Below are 20,783 nucleotides of genomic sequence, written 5' to 3' on the forward strand. Positions count from 1 at the left end.
CAAGTATCCCAGTATATATTATTTTTTTTATCAGGTACATTTAGTTTTATGAATTAAACACCGAAAGTTATGTAGAAATATTACATAAGTAATAATAATAAAGATAAACCCAACATAGTGAATTATGTTGAGATGAATTTGTAAAAAAAAAACTATTTTTCCTTGTAATTGCAACGCTTACTAATAATGTGGCTCAAATTTATTAATAATTTGTGAAAGTAAATTCCCACTTAACAAGTGTATTGTGGTGACACAATAGAAGAAAGATAGAAAGTTATGGATTTCTCACAGCAAAAAATTGCAAAACATAAAAAATATAAATAAAAAAATAAAGGAATTTGAATGAAATTAACACATTCCAAACAAATATGGCACAAGCCTTAATGGCTTTCTCCAATTTATTTACCATGTATGAAAAGGGATTTTTAAAAGACATTGAGCAACAAATTATTAGACATGGATAAATAAATAGGTTTTTTTTAAGAAAGTGGATCAATTTTTTTTTTGTCAAAATAAGACTGTTTTTTTAAAAAAATGTGGATATTAAAAAATCATGTTAATATGTTATAACTTTATCTTAAAGAAGTTGAGCGTAAAATTCTAACACATGAAAATAAAATCCTGTCAAATAATACGATTTTAATTTTTCAAAAAAAATCATTACCAGGAAAAGCAAAAATGTGATAAATTCCTTATCTAGCACCATTTACACTTTTATTTTTCTATCTATCACATTTTTGTTTTTATTTTCCTCTTTAGCACCATTTCAAAAATAAATAAAAAATTATTATTTTTTGATAATTTTAATTTTGAATGTATTAAAAATTAAATATTTTTAATGTTTAAAATAGTTAGAAATATAATTAATGATTAAAAAAATGAGTTTTTACAAAATAATAAAAAAATATTAAATGAATGATATTTTTTATTTATTCATTAGTTATATTTCTAACTATTTTAAATATTAAAAATATTTATTTTTTAATGCATTTAAAATTATTATTTTTTAATTTATTATTTATTTATTTATTTTTGAAATTGTGCTAGATAGAAAAATAAAAAACAAAAGAGTGTTAGATAGGAAAATAAAAACAAAAGGATGCTAGATAGAGAAATAAAAACAAAAGTATGTTATATTAGATAGAGAAATAAAAGTATAAATGATGCTAAATAGAGAATTTACCGAAAAATGGCACATTTATTAAAAATTTTGAACAAATATTGTAAGAGGAAGTATTTAATTTTTAGTTGGTATTTTTATTGCATCCCAACAAATTATTTTTTGCACCATTTTATTTTTTGAAAAAAACTATTTTATTTCTTTTAAAAATGACTTCAAACACATTTTATTAATTTTAGATTTACTATTTCAGAATTAAAAAATGTATAATTTTTTTTCATCCTATTATTTTTGAAAAAGACTATTTTATTTGTTTTAAAAATGACTTCAAATATATTTTATTAATTTTAGATTTATTATTTTGGAATTCAAAAAAGTATTTTGAAACTATTTTTTTATCTTCTAAAAAAACACTTTTTACTTACAAAATCCTTCATATTCAAAATTCATGCAGAAATAAACACATAAAATGTGAAGATAACTGAGAGATATGAATTCATTTTGTTTCGTAATTCCCTCTTCATGCCAATGATCCGAAGCAGCGTCAATTTTGAAGCAACCACCCATGCGAGCGTGTAAAGACACCACATTCTCAAAAGGACTTTCACCAAACACCTTGTGAGCACAGTTCTAGGGTTCACTCTTTCTTCCTCTCCACCCACAATCCCTCAAACCACTCTATCATTTCAATTCACCGATTCTCGTTCCTCGTTAATCCGAATCCAAAATCGCAAGAAGAACATGGGTGTGGGAATATCATTCCTCGTAGCGCTGAAAGCAACAACGTTCTTCCTAATATTCCTGTTCCTGAAGAACCTCGCTTTCACTCTCTTCGCTCTCCCTTTCCTCTACGCTTCGCTCATCTCGTTCCTGGTCTCAATCGCCTCTCACCCTTCAATCGACCTTCCCATGCTTCTTGGAAAAACCACCGACGGAACCTTCCCTCTTTTTTCACTCATAATTTTCAGCCCTTACATCTACTTCGTTCGCGTTTTCTCTGTGCTCCGGAGGCTTCGAAGCGGAGAACCTCCCTACACGCAGGTTCACGACTCTCTCTACGTCGGAGGCTGGCCATCCTCGCCTCGCATGCTGCCACCTGGCGACCCTGCTATTGTTGATTGCACGTGCGAGTTCCCGCGTGTCAAGGACTTCACTGCGGGGTTGCCCTACCGCTGCATTCCCACGTGGGACACGAGGTCGCCTCAACCTGCTGATATTGAATCCGCTGTTAAGTGGGCCTCTCGGCAGAGAGACCTCAACAGACCCATTTTCATTCACTGTGCCTATGGTTAGTGAGCTTTATCAGCTTCTTCAAGTTATATTCATGGTGGATATGAATGCTCTTTAGTATTGCTTTTCTGTTTCTTCTATGTAATCTGCAATGAGAAATGTGCTGTTTTTGTGTAGATAAATTTATTGATAAGTGGTCTTAAGGTAATTGTATTCATTTAGTGTTGTAGTGTAAATCAATTTTTACAGTAAGCAGAAGAGCACTTGTCAAAGTTGTGGGGGGAAAAATTGTGGGAGGGGAGAAAACAATGAGGAGATGTTCTAATAATAGATTTTTAGCTCACCATGTTGTTGGACTTGTCCATTTCAACACAATATAAAAATACTGTGAGAAAATAATCATACATTACAAGTTTATGGATTCATAAAAACAACTCATTTTTCCGGGATTTTTTTTTTACAAATATACAACTGAAATTGCTAACAAATTTGTTATCCCGAAACGGCTGAAATCTCTATAAGTAATCTTTGTCAAACATGTTCTTTTATGTTAAAATTTAAAACATGTGAGCCACTTTTTCATGTGGTCGACCTTGACTCTTTGTAATGTAACCATTTTAAGTAATCGATTGGTGTTTCCCTTGTATTAGTGTTGCTTCCTTGTCTTTCTTGTGATATATGTCCTGTAAACAGTTTATGCAAATTGCAACACTAAGACCCTGTTTGGATAACAAACTTTTCATTAAGAACTTATGTTCTTACCGGAAATTGAATGCCTTTGGACTGAGTTCTTTGTGGAAAATGTTCTCCAATCTTTAAGTCTGAGTCAAGGTGTTGATCGTAATGAAGATTGAACATAACACCAAATGGAGATCTACTTGTGAAAGATGCTTTGATGTTCAGGTCAGAAAGTGAATATAAGAGAATAAGTAAAAATAAGTATAAGATTGAGATTAAGTTGAAGTTGAAGTCTCCTTGTTGTTGACGTACAAATACGAGATTTGAGAAGTTTATCCAAACAAGATTTGACAGACATTCATAAATCAATTTTGTATTTGTAACTCAATGGTCAATTATATGATAAATGATAATTTATTCTGTTATCTGTTTGTTTTAATTGCTGTTGTCCAAACAAGGGACTTGACTTCAGTAGACTTTTGAAAAAACCCAACGATGAAGGTCATTTGCAATATTCTCTGTCCTCTGAATGGCTAATTGGAATTTAGAAAAGGAAAAGATAGAAGAAGCGTTGGACAAACAGTTAAAAAATGGGACTAATGTAACCAATCAAAGGAAAAACAACTTTCCAATTATGTAAGGTTATAGATATTTGAACCACAGCATCCCGAAAGGAAACATTATAGAACCAGGAGAGGAAAGAATCTGATTACAATAATAATGCATGTTTCCGGTGTTGTATTCTATTTTCATCAATTCTAACTACAAAAGGTTTGACATCGCCAATGGAGTGGCATTCTGCCTCCTTCATGAAGAATAATTTTGGCTTCGTATTGTTCTGGTAGTTTATCTGTCTATGATTGCCAGTGAAGATTGATAAATGCAATTCTTTGGTTCAACAAGAAGAGAGCTGTTAGTTTTGATGTTGAACAAAGTTTTCCAATCACTACGCATAATTATGCGATTGTAGTGTTCTGCATTGGAGTATTAAACTAGGAATAGAATTGACCCAAAGGGGATGTACATTGTTTTAACTAGTGGATTTGGTTCACCTATTTTGAATAGGGGAAATGAAAACTAGGAATAGAATGAAATGTGTCATTCGAAGGCTGAAAAACAAATTCTCACTAAGCTATGAAAAAATATTAAAAGATAAACTGGTTGCTTTGCCGCTCATTATTAGTAGCATTAACATATTCTTTGATGTGTCGCACCCGTCCTTTTAACTGCGTGTTTGTCACTTTGTGGTTGTTCTTCATTATTCCTATCACTACATGAGCTGCAAATATGAAGATATTATTTTTAATTAGGAATATTATTACAGCTGCTATTTTGTCAACGAGGTAGATTACATGAAATTATCAATGTTACCTTTATACTCATTTTAGTTTTTTGTTTTTTGGTGTAAAGGCCATGGAAGAAGTGTAGCAGTTATGTGTGCACTGTTAGTAGCACTAGGCATCACAGAGGATTGGAAGAATGCCGAGAAGCTGATCAAGCAAAAACGACCTTACATCCGGATGAATGCTCTCCATCGCAAGGCCCTTGAAGAATGGTCCAGACACAGATTGTCTGCGCCGAAGAAGTAGATTTTAGACATACATGAGCGTGGGTTCCTCGAGTTAATCTAATTCTTTTGGTAATTTCATGGTGTGATTGTTTTCCATACAGTTTGCAAACGAAGGACTACAGGAACATAGATTATCCTCGTGTCTTTACTTTCTTAGCTTTCTTGTTTTCATGTGAGCCCAAAATCTAATATTTGGTTGCCAATTGTTCTGTAGTCAGCTTCTTCTGCTTTGATCATGTTGAAGCTGATGGGAATAGTGGGATTACATACCATGAGAAGCTGTAACATCAATAGACATCATTTCAATGTGTAATGTCCAAGAACGATGATTCCAAGTGTAGTTTGTTGGTAAATACAAGTCATATTTTATGTCAGTTGTTTTTAGTCTGGAACTATATCAAAATGAAACATTAGTTTGGAAGTGATGCTAGAGTTGGAATAAGAAAGAACAAAATAGAACAAGACGAACCATTTTGTTACCCAACGCATAGAAGTTCAACTTGCTCGTTGCATAAGGAATAGTATTGTTTTCCATGAGTTTTTTATGACAAAAAACATGCTGGAATTTATTATACAACACTTCCAGGCCAATTTTTAATTTTAAATGAAAAGCATTGTAGGGTTTCTGATTAAACATGTTCCAAGCAATATTTGATAAGGGTATTTTTTTCCTACATCCCAACAAATTTCTCCCTGCACCCTATCATTTTAAAAAAAATACTGTTTTACTCTTTTTAAAAATGACTACCAATTACTCTTTTCAAGATTTTCATGAAACATATTTTTCAGAACACATTTTATGAATACTAGAATTATTATTTTGGAAGTCAAAAAATGTGTTTTGGAATAAAAGTAAAAAAGAATGTAATATTCTGTAATGATTTTTGTCTTCTGAATTTCTTATTCTAGAAATACCTTTTGTTTATGGAATATTCTTTATTTCAGAATCATCTTAAAAATATCAAGGATAATTTAGATATTTCAAATAATGTAAGGTGTAGGAAGAAAAATATAGGATGCAGGAGAAACACCATATTGATAAAAGATGTCTAGTTAATGTTCTAGATGATTCTAAAGATGCTTCAAATTTTGTCAACTAAAAGATATTTTTAACTTAGGTTGAAAATATATATTGATTCAGACCAACTAAAAGATGTTTTTGATTGAGATTGAGCTGATGATGTTTTAATTAAGATCTGTGTTTTAATTGAGCTCAAGTTTGAAAATACTTCAGTTGAAGCTGATTTGAACATACTTTGACCAAAGTTAAGGTGGAATTTTCTTACTAGGTCTAATACATATTGACATTAAACAATTCTTAACAAAACTTTCAAAAAGTAAATATTTAGATTTTTTGTTTGTTTTTATTTTCCCTAATTTGTTTTCCAATATTTTGTAGTTTTTTCTTTCAAACCTAACAAGCACAACAATGCAAAACAAATATACTATTTTCTAATAAAATGATTTTTTTGTTAAAATATAAGAACAAATATTTTAAATTTATTATTGCATAAACTTATAATTATAACCATTTTAGTTTACGTTTTACTTCTAAGAAAACTAAATTTGAGCTAATTTTCTACTATATTAAATGATATTCTCCCATATCCTTTTTATATGAATCCTTTAAAAAGTTTGTTCCGGTTAATTTTACAAAAGTTATCTACAATTTTAATAGTGTTATTTTTCAAAAATATTCTTCATTAGTGAATATTTTTGTCAATGAACACAGGGATGCACTAAAGTGATTTTTTGACTCTTTTGTCAAATAGGGATAAAATTACTGAAAACGCATTAATTAATTAGATTAATAGAGTTAAGAAAATAACTTTGAGAAGTTTAAAAACATTAATTGATTTAACAAAATTCATTGAATTCCATTAAGTGATTAAACAGATCTACATTAATTAGTAGTAAACTCATTGATTTTCATTAAATGATTAAGGAGATCACATAGCAGTTGAGATTAACTGATACTTTAGTTTTTAAAATATTGTTATTAGATAAAAAAAAAGGAAAATGATATAACCCTATCTTTAGGGTCATATACAATAAATGGTAAGTTTAGAATTAAATGATATGAAAAAGTAGTAAAATAATAGTATTGAAAGTTGTAATTTAGTTGTATAAAAAAATTATGAGTTGTCAACGTATCCTTAACCATAAAAAAATGATAGTTTGACAACTCTTCGAGTTGTATACAACCCTTTATGTGATGAGTTTATAAATAAATATATATAATAAAGGATAAGTAAATTTAAAATTAAATGATATGAAAAAGTAATAAAACAATAGTATTACAAATTGTAACGTGGTTGTATAAAAAATATCAGTTGTAAACCATAAACCTATTATTACCCATAAAAAGAATTGGTTTGGACAAATTCATGAAAGTGAAAACAAGGTAACAACAACATAATCAAGAGAAGATGGGAGAGAAGAAAGTGTTTGGTGTTGTGGTGCTTGTTATGGCTTATGGTTTGGCACTAACAACATTCATCACAGCACAAGTTCCAAGCACATGCAATGGCTATGAACCTTTACTTGTTCAATGTGTGCCTTATTTGGTTATTGATTCATCAAATCCTCCAACTGCACATTGCTGTGAAGGAGCAAGAGTGGCTTTTCAGAGAGCCAACAATTATGAAGCTATAACAAATCTTTGTAGCTGTCTTGTGAATGTTGCACCATATTTATACTTTGGTCTTCATAATTTGGCTAATGTTGCAGCAGCCTGCAACATTCAACTTTCCTTTTCAATGCAACACTGTATATATGGCTAGACTCAAAGTATAAATTCACAATTTTAATATGGTTTTGTGTATTGAGTTCTTAATTTTGAAGGTGGTTGTATCTATAAATGGGTATTCTTCTTTAAGACTTTAAAAAAAATAGGTTTTATAAATAGATAAATATATTCTAAGTTAGGTTATTGGAAAAGAATTTATCATTTATTTCAATAAATATGAATTATGATGAATTATCCTTTATTTGTATTAGAAAGTGAATGTGTGAGAATTTAAATGGACTTAAGAAGAAAATGTGTGTATAAAGTGAGGTTGTTTGAATGAATATATGTAAAGTGAATTTATGGTGAAAGTTTATTGAAATTGGTAAGTTATGTGATGATTGTAAGAAGATATTTTATTTTTTATATGTTTAAGATATAAGTTTACGAATTTACTCCTATTTTTAAAAATATTTGAAAAATAAAATATAAGGTATTTTTGTGTAAATTTCACTTCATTAAAATTATGTATATTATTTTCGGATTGAATAATTATTTTTTTAAAAATACAAGTTTTTTAACATGAAAGAGGTGATATAAATATTTTTTATTACAATATAAACTTTAATATTAGAAATTGTAAGAATATTTTAAAAATAATTTGGAAGACAGTAAAAATAAATATTAAAGAGAGTTAAGTTCTTTAAGGACATAATTTTCATTTTAACAAAATCAAGCTAAAAATGTAATATATATATATATATATATATATATATAAATTTAAGACAAAAATATAAAAATACAAAATTCTTATTTTTTAAGATAATATTTAAAATAATTTTAAATAATTAAATTACTTTTATAAATTTATAAGATATTATTTTTTTTAAAATTATTTCTCCAAAAAATATATTTTATGATAATAAATAAATATTAACATGTTTTACTTTTAGTACAACAATATTATAAAAAAATTAATTCAAAGCCACACTCAATTATGTGAATCAATAATATAGTTTAAACAAAACTAATAGAAATTAAAAAAATTATAATGAGACTATAGAAGGTTAATCCATTATACACATAATAAAGTCATCATAATCAATCTCAATATATTAAAAAATTTCATCTAATTATAAATTTCACAACTAATTATAAATTTCACAACAAATAGTTCATAATAGTTCATAATTGATTATGTTCAGCATTCTAAAAACTCTTTAGTTAATTATGATCGTCACACCAAACATATTTTAGTCAAGTGTCTTTTTTACAATAAAAAATATCAATAAAATAAGAGTAACATAATAATATCTTAATACTGTATGTGGATATTATCTCTTTTTTGTTGTTGTTTACAAGAGCACATCCAGACATGTTAGATGCGTTAATGTTTCTCGATTTAGGGATTCACTCTTTTTGTTGTTGTTTACAAGAGCGAATTCAGACACGTCAGACGCGTTAAAGTTTATCGATTTAGGGATTCATTTTTTTTTTTGTTATTTATAGGAGCGGATCCAGACACGTCAGACGCGTTAATGTTTCTCGATTTAGGAGATTCATTTTTTTTTTCCGTTGTTTACAGGAGCGGATCCAGACACGTCAGACACGTTAATGTTTCTCGTTGTTTACAGAAGCAGATCCAGACACGTCAGATACGTTAATGTTTATCGATTTAGAGATGATTATCTCTTTTTTCGTTGTTTACTAAAGCAATTCAAACATTCCAGATACGCTAATCCCGAAAAATAAATAAACCACTTACACAATTTTACACTCCTTTTTTTTTTTTTTCTGGGACTATGTCCCAGAAGTCACACCCATCTAAGTGTGACATGCATAGCTAATTGTTCAATTCAACATAGCATTCAGGTTGGAGCCAGGCATTTCCTTAACCTAAACCCATAGAGAGAGTTCTCCTTTTCTGGTATGCATCCTAAACCTTTAACATATAATACTGTTTCAAAACTTTGAAATTCAATAGAGTTTACTTGGTTTATTTATTTTCAAGATTTTTTTAGTGCTATTAAAAGGTGTAGTCTTTTTCTTTCAAGGCGACTTCACATTTGTATGTATTCTGACCCCAATTTCAAAGTTATGTGCATGATTGTGACCTAAAAATTATTGGGGCTTCGTTTGATTAATTTTAAGCTGTTAACCATTGTAATTAGGAGACTAATCTTCCATTAAAAGCTTAATCTGACCTAAAAAACATGACCCCACAGGAGAATTCAATGAACTTAGGTATTTTGCAAAGGTCACATGAAACATAGGCTCAAGTGGTCTTAACTTCCTGCGCCGACTTCATCTCTGACCCACTGAGCGTTCAAAGGGTCACTTTCCCATATCAACCCCAAGCTACCTTTTTTATTTTCATTCCATTGTCCTTATATAAACTCTCTTTCGTACCCTTATTTTCGTTCTCACTTCTACAAAGTCACCCTCGTTGTCATCTCTTGGCCGTAAGTTTCTCTCCCCACTTTTTTGGCTTCTTTTTGCAGTCTCTTTCTTGATTTTGGATTTGGGTTTAACTTGTTGTGTATATAGATTGCATGTTCTTGCTTTTCTATGTTGTGTTTGTGTGTGATGAGCTTTTTGTTTTACTGGGTGGTCTTTTCTTTTTCTGTTTGATACACGGATCTTTAGATGTTTTCAATTTTTTTGATCTGCACCCTCTTTCTTATATCCGTGGATTTTTTTAATTCTTTGTCAAATTTTCAATATCTGTTGCTGGGAGGAAGAGGGGTGGAGACGGGGATCAGTATGATGATAGAAAGAGAAAACCTTTGCTATGGAAACAAAAAAAGGTGTGAGTTTTTTGGATGATGTTCACTCTGAGTTTATGATTATTTCATCGTTTTTCTATTTCACCAACAATCCCTAGTATTTTGGGATGCATGCAGCTGATTTGTTTTTCATAATTTAGGCTAACTATGTTTACATGCTTCCAACTTGTCTGGTATAATCCTTGATCTGGGTTCGTTATTGAGAAGCAATTTCTGGCAATATGAGTTACCCTGTATCCTAGAGTGCAGCAAAAGCAAATACAATTTCTTGAACGTTTGAAAAATCTACCACCTTCCAATTTTTAGTGCATGATATCCAATCTTGTCATTTTTTTCCTGGAAAAAATTCCCAACTACAAAAGGATATCAGTTATATTTTATATGTGAACTTGAGTAATCAAGGTTGGTAGTTGAGTGAGTGTGTTGAGTCGTTTTAATGGCAAGTTCTTGAGTTTTTCACTATTTTATAAGCATTCTGATGGCGTTTGGATGTGCTGTGTTTCATTTCTGGGTAAATTGTTTGCTGCTCGTGCTTATACAGATTCCTTTAATTTGAAAATAGTTGTTCTATTTAACTTCTAAAACAGTTATTGTTTACTTTACACATTGCCTTTAGTGATTTAACACCTTCTCAACTTATCCTTTGAAGTCATTTTTTGAATCACCGAACAGGCCATTAAAAGCAAAAACTGAAGTTGAATTGAAAGAGTGAAAATGCCTTCATAGTTAACAAATAAATTAACCTTTTTAAATTAAAGTTGAGGAGGGTAGGTATTGCAAAGAAGATTTGAGTAGTTAATTGAAAAGGGCCAAAGTATGGAGGGGTTTTTTGTACTTTATCCTTGATTCATTTGCCATTGTTGTTCTAATGTTCAATATATGTTTGAAACGTGTTTTATGACTGTTGTTGTGCTCCTAATGAATAATTTTTCTGAATAATGAGTGACCTTGTTTCACACTGTAGTGTTCTTCTTCCTGCTCAGTTATATTCTACTCCCACTAGCAAGCTTGTAGTGATTTTCTAAGTGGTTAATCATACAAAAACAATTTACCTGTGTTTGGATTCAGGTATAAACATGGCAACTGTGAACATCTCCACCATGAGACTTCCCAGAGCTTCCTTGTCTGGATCTGTGCCAGCAAGGAGATCTTGTGCTCTTTTCAAGAGTCCATCATCTTTCAGTTCTGTGAAGAATGTGTCTAAAGTGTTTGGACTGAAATCATCACCCTTTAGAGTGTCAGCAATGGCAGTGTATAAAGTGAAACTGATTGGACCAGATGGTGAAGAGAATGAATTTGAAGCCCCTGATGACAGTTACATTCTGGATTCAGCTGAAAATGCTGGAGTGGAGCTACCATACTCATGCAGAGCTGGAGCATGCTCCACTTGTGCAGGACAACTGGTTACAGGTGCTGTGGATCAGTCAGATCAATCTTTTCTTGAAGAACAGCAAATGGAGAAGGGTTACCTTCTCACATGTGTCTCATACCCAACATCAGATTGTGTGATTCACACCCACAAGGAGGAAGATCTCTGCTAAGTGATGATGATGTGGTGTCTTTTGTTTATCTCTTAATAAGGCTTATGCTCGGTAGATATATATTGTGAAACTCATTTGGTGTTTGTTCAACATTTTTAATGCTTCTAAATTTATGTGGAACTTGTTTAGCCAATAATAAGAACTTGTTTTTAAAGAACTACCTTAACTTAAGTGAATGTTGGGTCCTTTTTAAAATGTCTTAGTTTTTTGTGTTCTGATATGAATGATTATATAACATATAAAAATACATTTTTGAATCTCTTGGAATATAAAAATACATTTTGGATCTCTTGGAATATAAAAATACATTTTGGATCTCTTAAAATATGTTTTCTCAAACGAATCTTTTATGAAACGAATCTTTTATATTGTGGATTTTTTTATCTAGAATTGAGATTTTTTTTTTCTGAATTTTTATTTTTAAAACACAATTTTTTGAATTTATAGGAATGTATTGTTTTCAATTTTAGATTTTCATTTCAAGAATAATTTTGGAAATTTAAAACTACATAGGATGTGAGTTTAGGGTTTATATGGACCATTTCATTTGTATATTTTTGTGGTTTTTAAGCTATTTAAACCTTTTCCTTTTTCAAAAATGTCTCTTTTTTTTCAATTTCACTGTGAAGTCAGAAGCACGAATTTTGATTATTTTTTTAATAAACACGAGTTCCAATTCTTTTTACATAGAAATCATGCGTGGAAGCACAACTTCCAATTTTATTTATTTTTTCCTTTTTTTAGCACTTATTTATTAGTTATTGGCATTCATTAAATATTTTTATTTTGGGCGTAAACTTACTTTTGGGGAGTGATATTTTTATCTTTTATAATTATATAATTTGATTTTCTATATTTCTTAGTGTTTGTTACTAATTCAAATGCTATTTTTTTTTTCTTTTGAAAATGTCCCAAATTAAGCATATATTCTACCAAAGTCTGCATAATTTTCTGTGGATTGTTTTTTATTTTGACAATAATTAAAAACATAAACCCAAAAATCAGTCTACCCACATTTTAAATGCACACAAGTGAATAAAAAATTCATAATTTGTGTTTGATAAAATATTCTTAAACCAGTTTTGCTGGAAACTAGACGAAATGGTACTCAAAATAAATTCTGAAATGAAACAAAAATGTTTTTAGATAAATATCAAACTCAGAAGTCTACTCCAACTTCGAAAATTCAGAAGTAATTCAAATGAAGCAACGTAATTTCAACAACTTAATTGTGTCAATTAAAAAAGAATTTTCAAAATGTAATTAATGATTATGAAGTAAGATTTAACACACTTTCCAACTATCTATAATTCATAATTTTAAATTTTCATTTTATTCGTGGACGCTTTTTTTAAGTTTAGAAGTTGAGTGATGGAGTTGATGACAATTTTTTCGAGCACATTCATATATTTATATATTTTTAAATTTCAATAATATCTTTTTAAGTATGGTAGAGTGTGATGTATTTTTTTTTTCATTTTCAGAAGATAAACATTGGTGGTTAAAATAAGTTTTGTGGTGTTTTTATCGGTGGGATTGTGTTTTTGTTTGATTTTATTTATAACGAATCTTTTCGTCAATTCTCTCACTTAAGTTTGAATAATGAAACTCTTATCTCAAAAGTCATAATTGGAAGAGAGGTAAAAGATACATATGTAACCGAAATTATTTAAAAATATGAGATTTTGAAATTATTTAAAAATGTGAGATTATGTTTCATGTAAAATTATTTAAATTATTTAAAAAATTAAAACTGATTTTTCATTAATTCAGAGGAAGAATTTAACAAAGTTTATTTATGAGATGTTAATTTTCATGTTGCACTCGTATAGACGACATTAAGGTGGATTTTTTTTATATATTTTAAAGATATTAAAATTAATTTTTTTGTTAATTAATATTTTAATTTTTCCCCAAATTTGTACTCGTCTAGACGCCAATTAAGGTGGATTTTTTTATATATATTTTAATGATATTAAAATTAAGTTTTTTGTTAATTAATATTTTAAAGAATTTTTCCCAAAATTTGTCTTGAAGAAGAATAAGTTCTCAATTAATAATTCTTACTCTATTAAAGCATCTTAAAAGAGGCACTAACAATTTATTTATTACTCAAGAAAAATGAAAAAAAAAGGAAGATTGGAGCAACAAGAAAAATAAGAAAGAAAGAAATATAAACATAAATAAATAAATAAAAAAGAAAGTGCATTGAGGTATTAGTTTCCCGCCAAACGAAAAAGCAATCGTTTAAGGTTCCCGCTCTGTTCCTTATTACGCGCACTCTTCGTTTCAAATTGCATTTCTCACTCTCTCTCAAACTACGCACACAGAAGCAAAGGGTTTCTTCCAATTATTCAAAGGTTCACTCTTCCTTTAATTTTGTTCTTTTGGGTTTTTATATTTAGAATTTTATTCACTAATTTGCCTTAACTTTAGGGGTTGGGTGATCCGTTGTATACAACACCCATGCTCAGTTTTTGTGCACTCAACATGTTTGTGAAAATTCCTTTTCAACAGTTAACACTTTCAACGCTTGCTGTGATGTGATTATTTGTTCTGGGTCGAAATTTGAGAGTAGTTTATTTTTTCAGATTATTTAATCATTATTACCCTGCAAGAAAATTAAACATTTGTTTAAGCTTCACCTCACCTGCAAAGCTTGATTTCCCCCCTTTTTGTTTCAGCCCATGGACACGTCAAATCCTGCTGTATTTGTAAATGCTCAGTTGATTCCCAACTTTATAGGGAAGAGAATAAGAACAGTGGTTCAGGTGAATCAATTTGGTGGTGGGATTGCCACAGCAAAATCCACTGATGATTCTCAATTAACAATAAAAGGGTTGCCACAAGTCCCCATTATGAATTTTATTGAGGTCATTGGTATTGCGGAAAGTAGCAACTCTATTGATGCCGAAATATGGACTGACTTTGGCAACACATTTGGTACGAAACATTACAATTTAGAACTTTTCTCACTTATTGTCAATTGATATATTCGTTTTTATCTTCTCAAAATAGGAAACGAGAGTCACTTGAAGTAAATGTTTCTCCAAACATGTTTTTTGTGCAAATTTAAAACCCAAATTAGATTTATTTGGTGATTGCTCTCTTCCTCTACCATTGGCGCCATACGAACTAAAATCAGAAACTGTTTAGCATTTCTAATTTTCTACTGTTCTGTCCCTACTCATTTGTGTTGGCTTTGATATGGCACTCTCTGTAGATACCAACTCTTTTAATCAGTTGTGCCAACTAGCAAATGGTGAATTCAAAGGCCTCTTTCTCTAGGGAGATCAAAGAATGCTGACTCAGCAACTGGATGACGATTGAAGATTTTGTTTTTCATGCTAAAGCATCCGTTTACGTGTATATCTAGGAATTACGTTTGAGTTTATGGAATCCCCAAAATGGCCGAGTACACATACTCTCTTCAAACTGTTAGATGTTTTTAAATCTTCTTTAACTTATGTCTCGTGTTATATGTCTAGTTTGGCTCATGTCTGCAACTGTCTCCAGTGTCTTCAATTACACTCCAATGAAAAAGGTATTAGTTTCATTTAGACTATTTTACTCTTCACCTAACTAAAATATATTGGATATCTTACCTTGTTCACACATGTCCATTGTTATATTTTTTGAGTACTGTGTAGATTTACTCTATTCTAATAGATTATTTACTTTGTTGAGTACCTCTATAGCTTATTAGCAATAGTTTTGGTCTCTAACCGCACTTCAAAATTTTAGACCTCAACTCACAGCACTTCAAAATTTATGATAAAATAAAATTAGAGTATTGTTCATAGTTGGTGCTTTTATTGGATGCATTCTTCTAAGTGCATCATAAACTTCCTTTTCTGAATAAAAAGGCTTTCCAATCACTTGGTGTGTTTTAGAGTGAGTCTTTCATGAGCAAATGTAGCTACTTGAATGCTAGAAGGATATGAAAATGTCGAAATATCCTAATAGTTAGTAACTTGTTATCACATGGTCAATGTCTTCTGCAGTTTTATCCCGAATATTTGGTATTTTTATCCCCATGATTCAGCTAAGTGGTTCGAGATCTTTGTCTTCAGCATATCTCTTCTTTTACCAGCCAAGCATCTAGCTTTCTTGACACCTCACATGAGTTTTACATCTATCAAGGAATAAGAAGTGATTCAAACCATTTCATAGTTTCTTTGTATTGAGAATACTGAAAGTATCATCTTCCCCTTTCATCAAGATAAGTTCCCACACACTTTTCTGATAAGAATAAAAGTATCAGGAAGGATAAAAGTAAAAGAAATTATGAGACTTCGTATATAAAAAGGTATATTATATACTTATGCCATTACCTCATTATATAAAGAGATACTCTATTTGTTTTTTTTTTCATCTTTTAATTAGATAATTTTATTCTTTAATAAATAAAAATAATTTATTTATTTAATAAAATAAATAGTTGAATATTTTAATTTCAAAATAATTAAATAATTTTTAAAAAGTAACAACTACATAATTCTTTTGATACTATTTTTACAAAATTATATGTACATATAATTATTAATTTGTATTATTATTTTTTATTTCTTAATTAATTGGTCATAAAAAATAATAAATTATAAAAATTGTGAATTTTCCGCTTTAGAACTTACATTTCTTTATTAGATTCGTAGTTTTCTGATTTGTCATGGTTGGCGTATATTCATCACCCAAGTGTTTTTTAAAATGATTTCTTTAACTTTAGCAAGATTTGAAAAATTAAAAAGGCAAAGACTTTGATTCATTTAATCTTCGAATAATAGAGTTTGAAAATTTGTGTTTATAAAATGATTTATACTTGTTTCTATAATTTTGTCATGATTATAGATAATGTAATATTTTTTTTACCTTTTTTCAAATATTAAATTGATTAGAAAAAGAATAATTTGACACATCTAAAAATTACTCTCATATGTAATAACCAACTTTAATAATATATATTAACATTTTAAATTAAACATAAATAAATATTTTTATCTTTTAATAGTATGAAATGAATTTATTTTATGTTTTTAGTAATATGAAAAGTAAACTTTTTCTTGTGCCTTGGATGCTGACTTTCTTTTCACCTGTTTGGCCTTAATGCTATTCTCACAAAAGGACTTTCAAGGAATCTTCCTTTCCAAACATTCCTCAGCTTTCTCTCTAACCTTTTTTTTTTATCTCACTTCACGTAATTCAAATGGAATCAAAATTATTTAACTGTAATTAAATTAATATTAGTTAACTAATAATTCTTTTGGCTTAAAAAAGGAGAGTACTATTGATATATCACCTGTTATTTAAATTTTTTGCAAATTTAGTATTGGATCCAAACAATCCTTATATAAAACCGTTCCTTATATGGTACTTTTTAAAGATTGCATAACTCATTTTAAATTTTTATGAATGTATCACTGAGAACAAAATTCTTAAAATTCTTAAATCCCATGTAATAGGATTGAAGAGGGTTATAATCAACAGTGATGTTATTGAAAGAAACTAAAAAAGGTATTGAAAATAAGTGGTAGTGAAATAGTGAAGTTTGTAGATCTACCAAATCAGTGTTTTTGTCTTATTCTTCTTAATTCAAAAACTATGTCCAACATGAATGCGACATTGCTGGAGATTTCATACCATTACAGCTAAAAGCAACTCAGATTAACACACATTTCACGTGAAAACATGTAACAAATTATTATTAATTGGATTTAGAGTGTTATATACATGTGTGTGTTTGTGACTTTCATCATAGCAATTTTTTTTTATTCAACTTTATAAAATTTAGATTATCTCTTCTCTAATAATTCAACCTCTCATTGTTTATCATTTCATCAAATGATCTGAGCCTTACTCATACACATGGTTTTTAAAACCCCATTGACAAAAAAAAAACACTTCCTCTCTCTTATTATATTTACTTCCTTTTAAATCTCATCTATTTTTTAAAATTGATCACACTTTTTTACTATATACTTGAAGATAAGTTTTTGTGTGTGTAAAATATCATTTTAATTTTATAATAATATCTAGGTTAGAGATGATGTGATTACAATTGCTAAATTCTTATGTTATTGAATTGTGTTAGTAAATAGTGGGGTATAAACTATCAAGTTCGGACCCTCCTCTTAAATGGTGTGTCGGTGACATCGACACTTGTATGACACCTGTAAGATACGTATCTGTGAAATGTCAAATTCAAAAAGTATTTGTTAGATTTCTGACAATTCTAGTACGGTTCTGACACAATTTTTTTTAAAAATCAAACTTTATTGTATAAATTGTTATTATGATTACAAAAATAAGAAACAAATCCTTTTGAACCAATCATGAAAAACATCTTTCTGGTTCAAAAAATAATCTGGAACATATTTATGCACATAAATTTTTATTGTCAATTTATATAATCCATAATTATATAATATATAGATCCGTGTTCTTGTACCCTACATTTTATAAATTTTACGTATCTTCGTATTCGTGTCGTATCAGTGTCTATACCCTATAGAGATAAAATACTAATTAATGGACTTTTTGTTTTTATAAAGCAAAAAATAGTAATTTTAATTTCATAAGAGCAAGTATGAAGAAGAAAAAAAATGTGTTATGAGCTTGGGTGTGACACGTAACGATGGTGGTTGAAATTTGTAATCAGTGTTGAGATGAGAGAGTGATTTGATGAGAGATTCGTGATTTAACATTTGGATTTTGGACCACAAACTCTACTTTACTTTCTTATATAAATTAAAAGGTTCACAGTGAAGCCACTTTCTTCAAAAGATAAGGCCAAACTTTGCTTTGTAATATATTCTTAATTCTCAAAATCATTCATTTTAACCTGCAACCACCTCCTCATCCCGCACAATCACTCTCACCCACAAACCATTTTTCATTTTCATATAAAAAAGAATCATCTTTGGTAGGTTTCTTGCTAAACCTACAAATGGGTTTCAGAGGATTAGGATTTTCTCTTCTCATCTTCTTCTGCCTCATTGCTCTTACTCCAGCATATTCCCTTCACAACACCTTCTCTTCAGGTACTGTCATCTCTTTTAAGCAACTGTGCATACACTCAAATTTATATACAGCATTTTATGTTTTCACTCATTTCCAATCAAAACTGAAGTTTTAGTTCCATAAAATTCACATTGATTATCAGAGTGAAAACTTTGATTTCATTGAAAAATAGTAAAAATAACACTTATTGTTGTGTCTAAGTGCTTTTTTTGTATATTTTTTCTTCACTTCAGAAACAGATATGAATTCATATATTAGTGTATTTCAGTTAGTAGCTATGCCATGGTGTTCATCTTACAAAGAGTAGGATATTAATTATATCAAGATTGTGGAAAAGGAGCTTAATAATAATATGATGAGGTTCACATTCATTTAATAGAATTATTAGTATTACTATTATTACAGGGTAATCATGCTGAGTTTTCTAATTGTCGAACTTCTGATGATTTAGTATAGTGATAGTTTGATTCTATTACAGTCCTTCTTCCCTAAACCGTACCATCTTCTTTTCTTTCTGTGAATAGACTATTACCTTTTCAGTGGTCCTTGTCTCCCACTATCAGAAATCTCAGATGCTATAATAACCTTTTGCTGAAAGTCCATTGCAGGACAAAGAATATGAATTTCAGTACAGGTCGGTTAGAAAAGAAAAATATACTTTTGAAAGATGTCTCCGTCTTTCATTGTTAGTGGACTTTTGGGGGTATCCAATACCAAATTAAGAACTCACTTTGGATTACTTGTCTGCTTACAAATCTTTAACTAGTATGAGGAAGTGAATGGATTTATTACCCTTATTTTCTTACAGCAGCCTGAGTGAGATTTCTATGTGAAGGGGTCCCAAGGTTACAATTTAAGAGGAGTCTCCAAACCTATATAGGGCTCCACTTTGCAGTCAATAATTTAACAAAAATGTGAATATCAGTCATTATATAGCACTAACATTTACCAGTGGAATGTGTGTGCATGTCTTTGTAATAATAGACCACGTCATTTTCTTCTGCAATTCTCATTTGGGAAGGGTTTATAATCCTTTTTTCTTACATAGAAATTATGCAGAAGAGTAAGTTGGAACGTAAGGTACTATATGGACGTAAGATAGAAGGAGGTGCTGGTCACTCACACGGAAATGGAAATTCAGGATCACCTGAAACACGAGGAGGAGGTGCAGCAGTTATACCTGTTTATACAGCAGGTGCTGCAAACAGAAATAACCAACATCATGGTGCTGCAAGCTGCAACCTTAACAAAATCGGATTTTCCAATATGCTTATGATAGTCCTGATCTATCCTCTCATACTGTCATTTTTGTTGATATAGAAAGCTCAAAAATGGTTCATTGTATATTTTGTAACAACTGTTACAGGTTCTTTCAAGGAATAGTGTTTGATGATCTAGTGATGTATTTTCTTTAGTTTGAATCTGTGAGGCAATGTATGCTAAAGTGTATCTGTTTCTTATGAACAAAACTTTATTCTGATTGCAAGAAATATATTCAGTGCGCAAAATATCTAACAAAGCACTTACAAAGACCATAGACTTTTGAGAATCTGTACCAAAAAGAAAGGTTTACAGATTCAGTGTGGGTGGACAGGACCAGGTTGACTCAATTATATGCCTATATGAAATTGCAGGTCTAAACTTTATTAATAGTATAGGTAAAGGAAAATGTACAGAATATTAACTTCCCTTAAATGTCCCTCCACTTGAAAAGAATGGTACATGGCTAAATACAAATTCTCTTTCAAATGTAAGAGTTTCTATCCTAACTATATATTTTTGCCATTTACTATATTCTTTTATCAGAGTGAAACAAAAGACAAACCAATAGAACAAGTGGGTTGATTTTAAAGAAAAGGCTGCAAGAACAAAACTGAAAGCAAAGTCTTACTTTGCTCCTAGCACATTAAAAATATATTATCATTTTCTGGAATCTAAGAGTATACAAAAGTTGTTTACAAGAGTTTCTTATTATAGAAGCTAATGTCAGTTTCAGAAATTTGAATGTATTTTTTAAAATTGAACAAAGTTCCTCGTATAAAAAACAATTTTCTTCCATTTGAAAAACTGATGTTTGTAAAACTCACATTAAAATATTACTTATATTATTAAG

The 20,783-nt window shown here is 29.7% G+C and overlaps 5 protein-coding genes across 6 annotated transcripts; all 5 read left to right on the forward strand.

Annotated features, from left to right (window-relative positions):
- The first annotated feature begins 1,662 nt into the window (after positions 1 to 1,662).
- On the forward strand, positions 1,663 to 4,972 carry LOC137828356 (uncharacterized). The gene is made up of 2 exons (XM_068634887.1): positions 1,663 to 2,408; positions 4,439 to 4,972. The coding sequence occupies exons 1-2, from the start codon at positions 1,862 to 1,864 to the stop codon at positions 4,615 to 4,617; spliced, it is 726 nt and encodes a 241-aa protein (XP_068490988.1). The 5' UTR covers positions 1,663 to 1,861; the 3' UTR covers positions 4,618 to 4,972.
- A 2,055-nt stretch (positions 4,973 to 7,027) lies between these two features.
- Positions 7,028 to 7,381, forward strand: LOC137827951 (uncharacterized). The gene has a single exon (XM_068634332.1). It carries the CDS (start codon positions 7,028 to 7,030, stop codon positions 7,379 to 7,381), a length of 354 nt encoding a protein of 117 aa, XP_068490433.1.
- A 2,118-nt stretch (positions 7,382 to 9,499) lies between these two features.
- LOC137830543 (ferredoxin, root R-B1-like) lies at positions 9,500 to 11,810 on the forward strand. Of its 2 annotated transcripts, none has more exons than XM_068637961.1 (2): positions 9,500 to 9,788; positions 11,181 to 11,810. In XM_068637961.1, the coding sequence occupies exon 2, from the start codon at positions 11,189 to 11,191 to the stop codon at positions 11,651 to 11,653; it is 465 nt and encodes a 154-aa protein (XP_068494062.1). In that variant the 5' UTR covers positions 9,500 to 9,788; positions 11,181 to 11,188; the 3' UTR covers positions 11,654 to 11,810. The 2 variants fall into 2 exon arrangements, with proteins under 2 accessions (XP_068494062.1, XP_068494061.1); XM_068637960.1 differs by having other exon boundaries at positions 9,639 to 10,133.
- A 2,075-nt stretch (positions 11,811 to 13,885) lies between these two features.
- On the forward strand, positions 13,886 to 15,213 carry LOC137828972 (replication protein A 14 kDa subunit B-like). The gene is made up of 3 exons (XM_068635759.1): positions 13,886 to 14,013; positions 14,338 to 14,596; positions 14,877 to 15,213. The coding sequence occupies exons 2-3, from the start codon at positions 14,341 to 14,343 to the stop codon at positions 14,939 to 14,941; spliced, it is 321 nt and encodes a 106-aa protein (XP_068491860.1). The 5' UTR covers positions 13,886 to 14,013; positions 14,338 to 14,340; the 3' UTR covers positions 14,942 to 15,213.
- Positions 15,214 to 18,452: 3,239 nt separating this feature from the next.
- Positions 18,453 to 20,200, forward strand: LOC137830544 (uncharacterized). The gene is made up of 2 exons (XM_068637962.1): positions 18,453 to 18,690; positions 19,719 to 20,200. The coding sequence occupies exons 1-2, from the start codon at positions 18,597 to 18,599 to the stop codon at positions 19,988 to 19,990; spliced, it is 366 nt and encodes a 121-aa protein (XP_068494063.1). The 5' UTR covers positions 18,453 to 18,596; the 3' UTR covers positions 19,991 to 20,200.
- The last annotated feature ends 583 nt before the right edge of the window (positions 20,201 to 20,783 follow it).

This window comes from Phaseolus vulgaris, chromosome 7 (assembly GCF_000499845.2).
Source record: "Phaseolus vulgaris cultivar G19833 chromosome 7, P. vulgaris v2.0, whole genome shotgun sequence".
Lineage (NCBI taxonomy): Eukaryota > Viridiplantae > Streptophyta > Magnoliopsida > Fabales > Fabaceae > Phaseolus > Phaseolus vulgaris.

Coding starts and splice junctions, on each gene's coding strand:
- LOC137828356 (XM_068634887.1), top strand. CDS start 1,862: ATGGGTGTGGGAATATCATTCCTCGTAGCGCTGAAAGCAACAACGTTC. Junction 2,409..4,438: donor TTTCATTCACTGTGCCTATG/GTTAGTGAGCTT, acceptor TTTGGTGTAAAG/GCCATGGAAGAAGTGTAGCA.
- LOC137827951 (XM_068634332.1), top strand. CDS start 7,028: ATGGGAGAGAAGAAAGTGTTTGGTGTTGTGGTGCTTGTTATGGCTTAT.
- LOC137828972 (XM_068635759.1), top strand. CDS start 14,341: ATGGACACGTCAAATCCTGCTGTATTTGTAAATGCTCAGTTGATTCCC. Junction 14,597..14,876: donor TGACTTTGGCAACACATTTG/GTACGAAACATT, acceptor CACTCTCTGTAG/ATACCAACTCTTTTAATCAG.
- LOC137830544 (XM_068637962.1), top strand. CDS start 18,597: ATGGGTTTCAGAGGATTAGGATTTTCTCTTCTCATCTTCTTCTGCCTC. Junction 18,691..19,718: donor TCACAACACCTTCTCTTCAG/GTACTGTCATCT, acceptor TTTCTTACATAG/AAATTATGCAGAAGAGTAAG.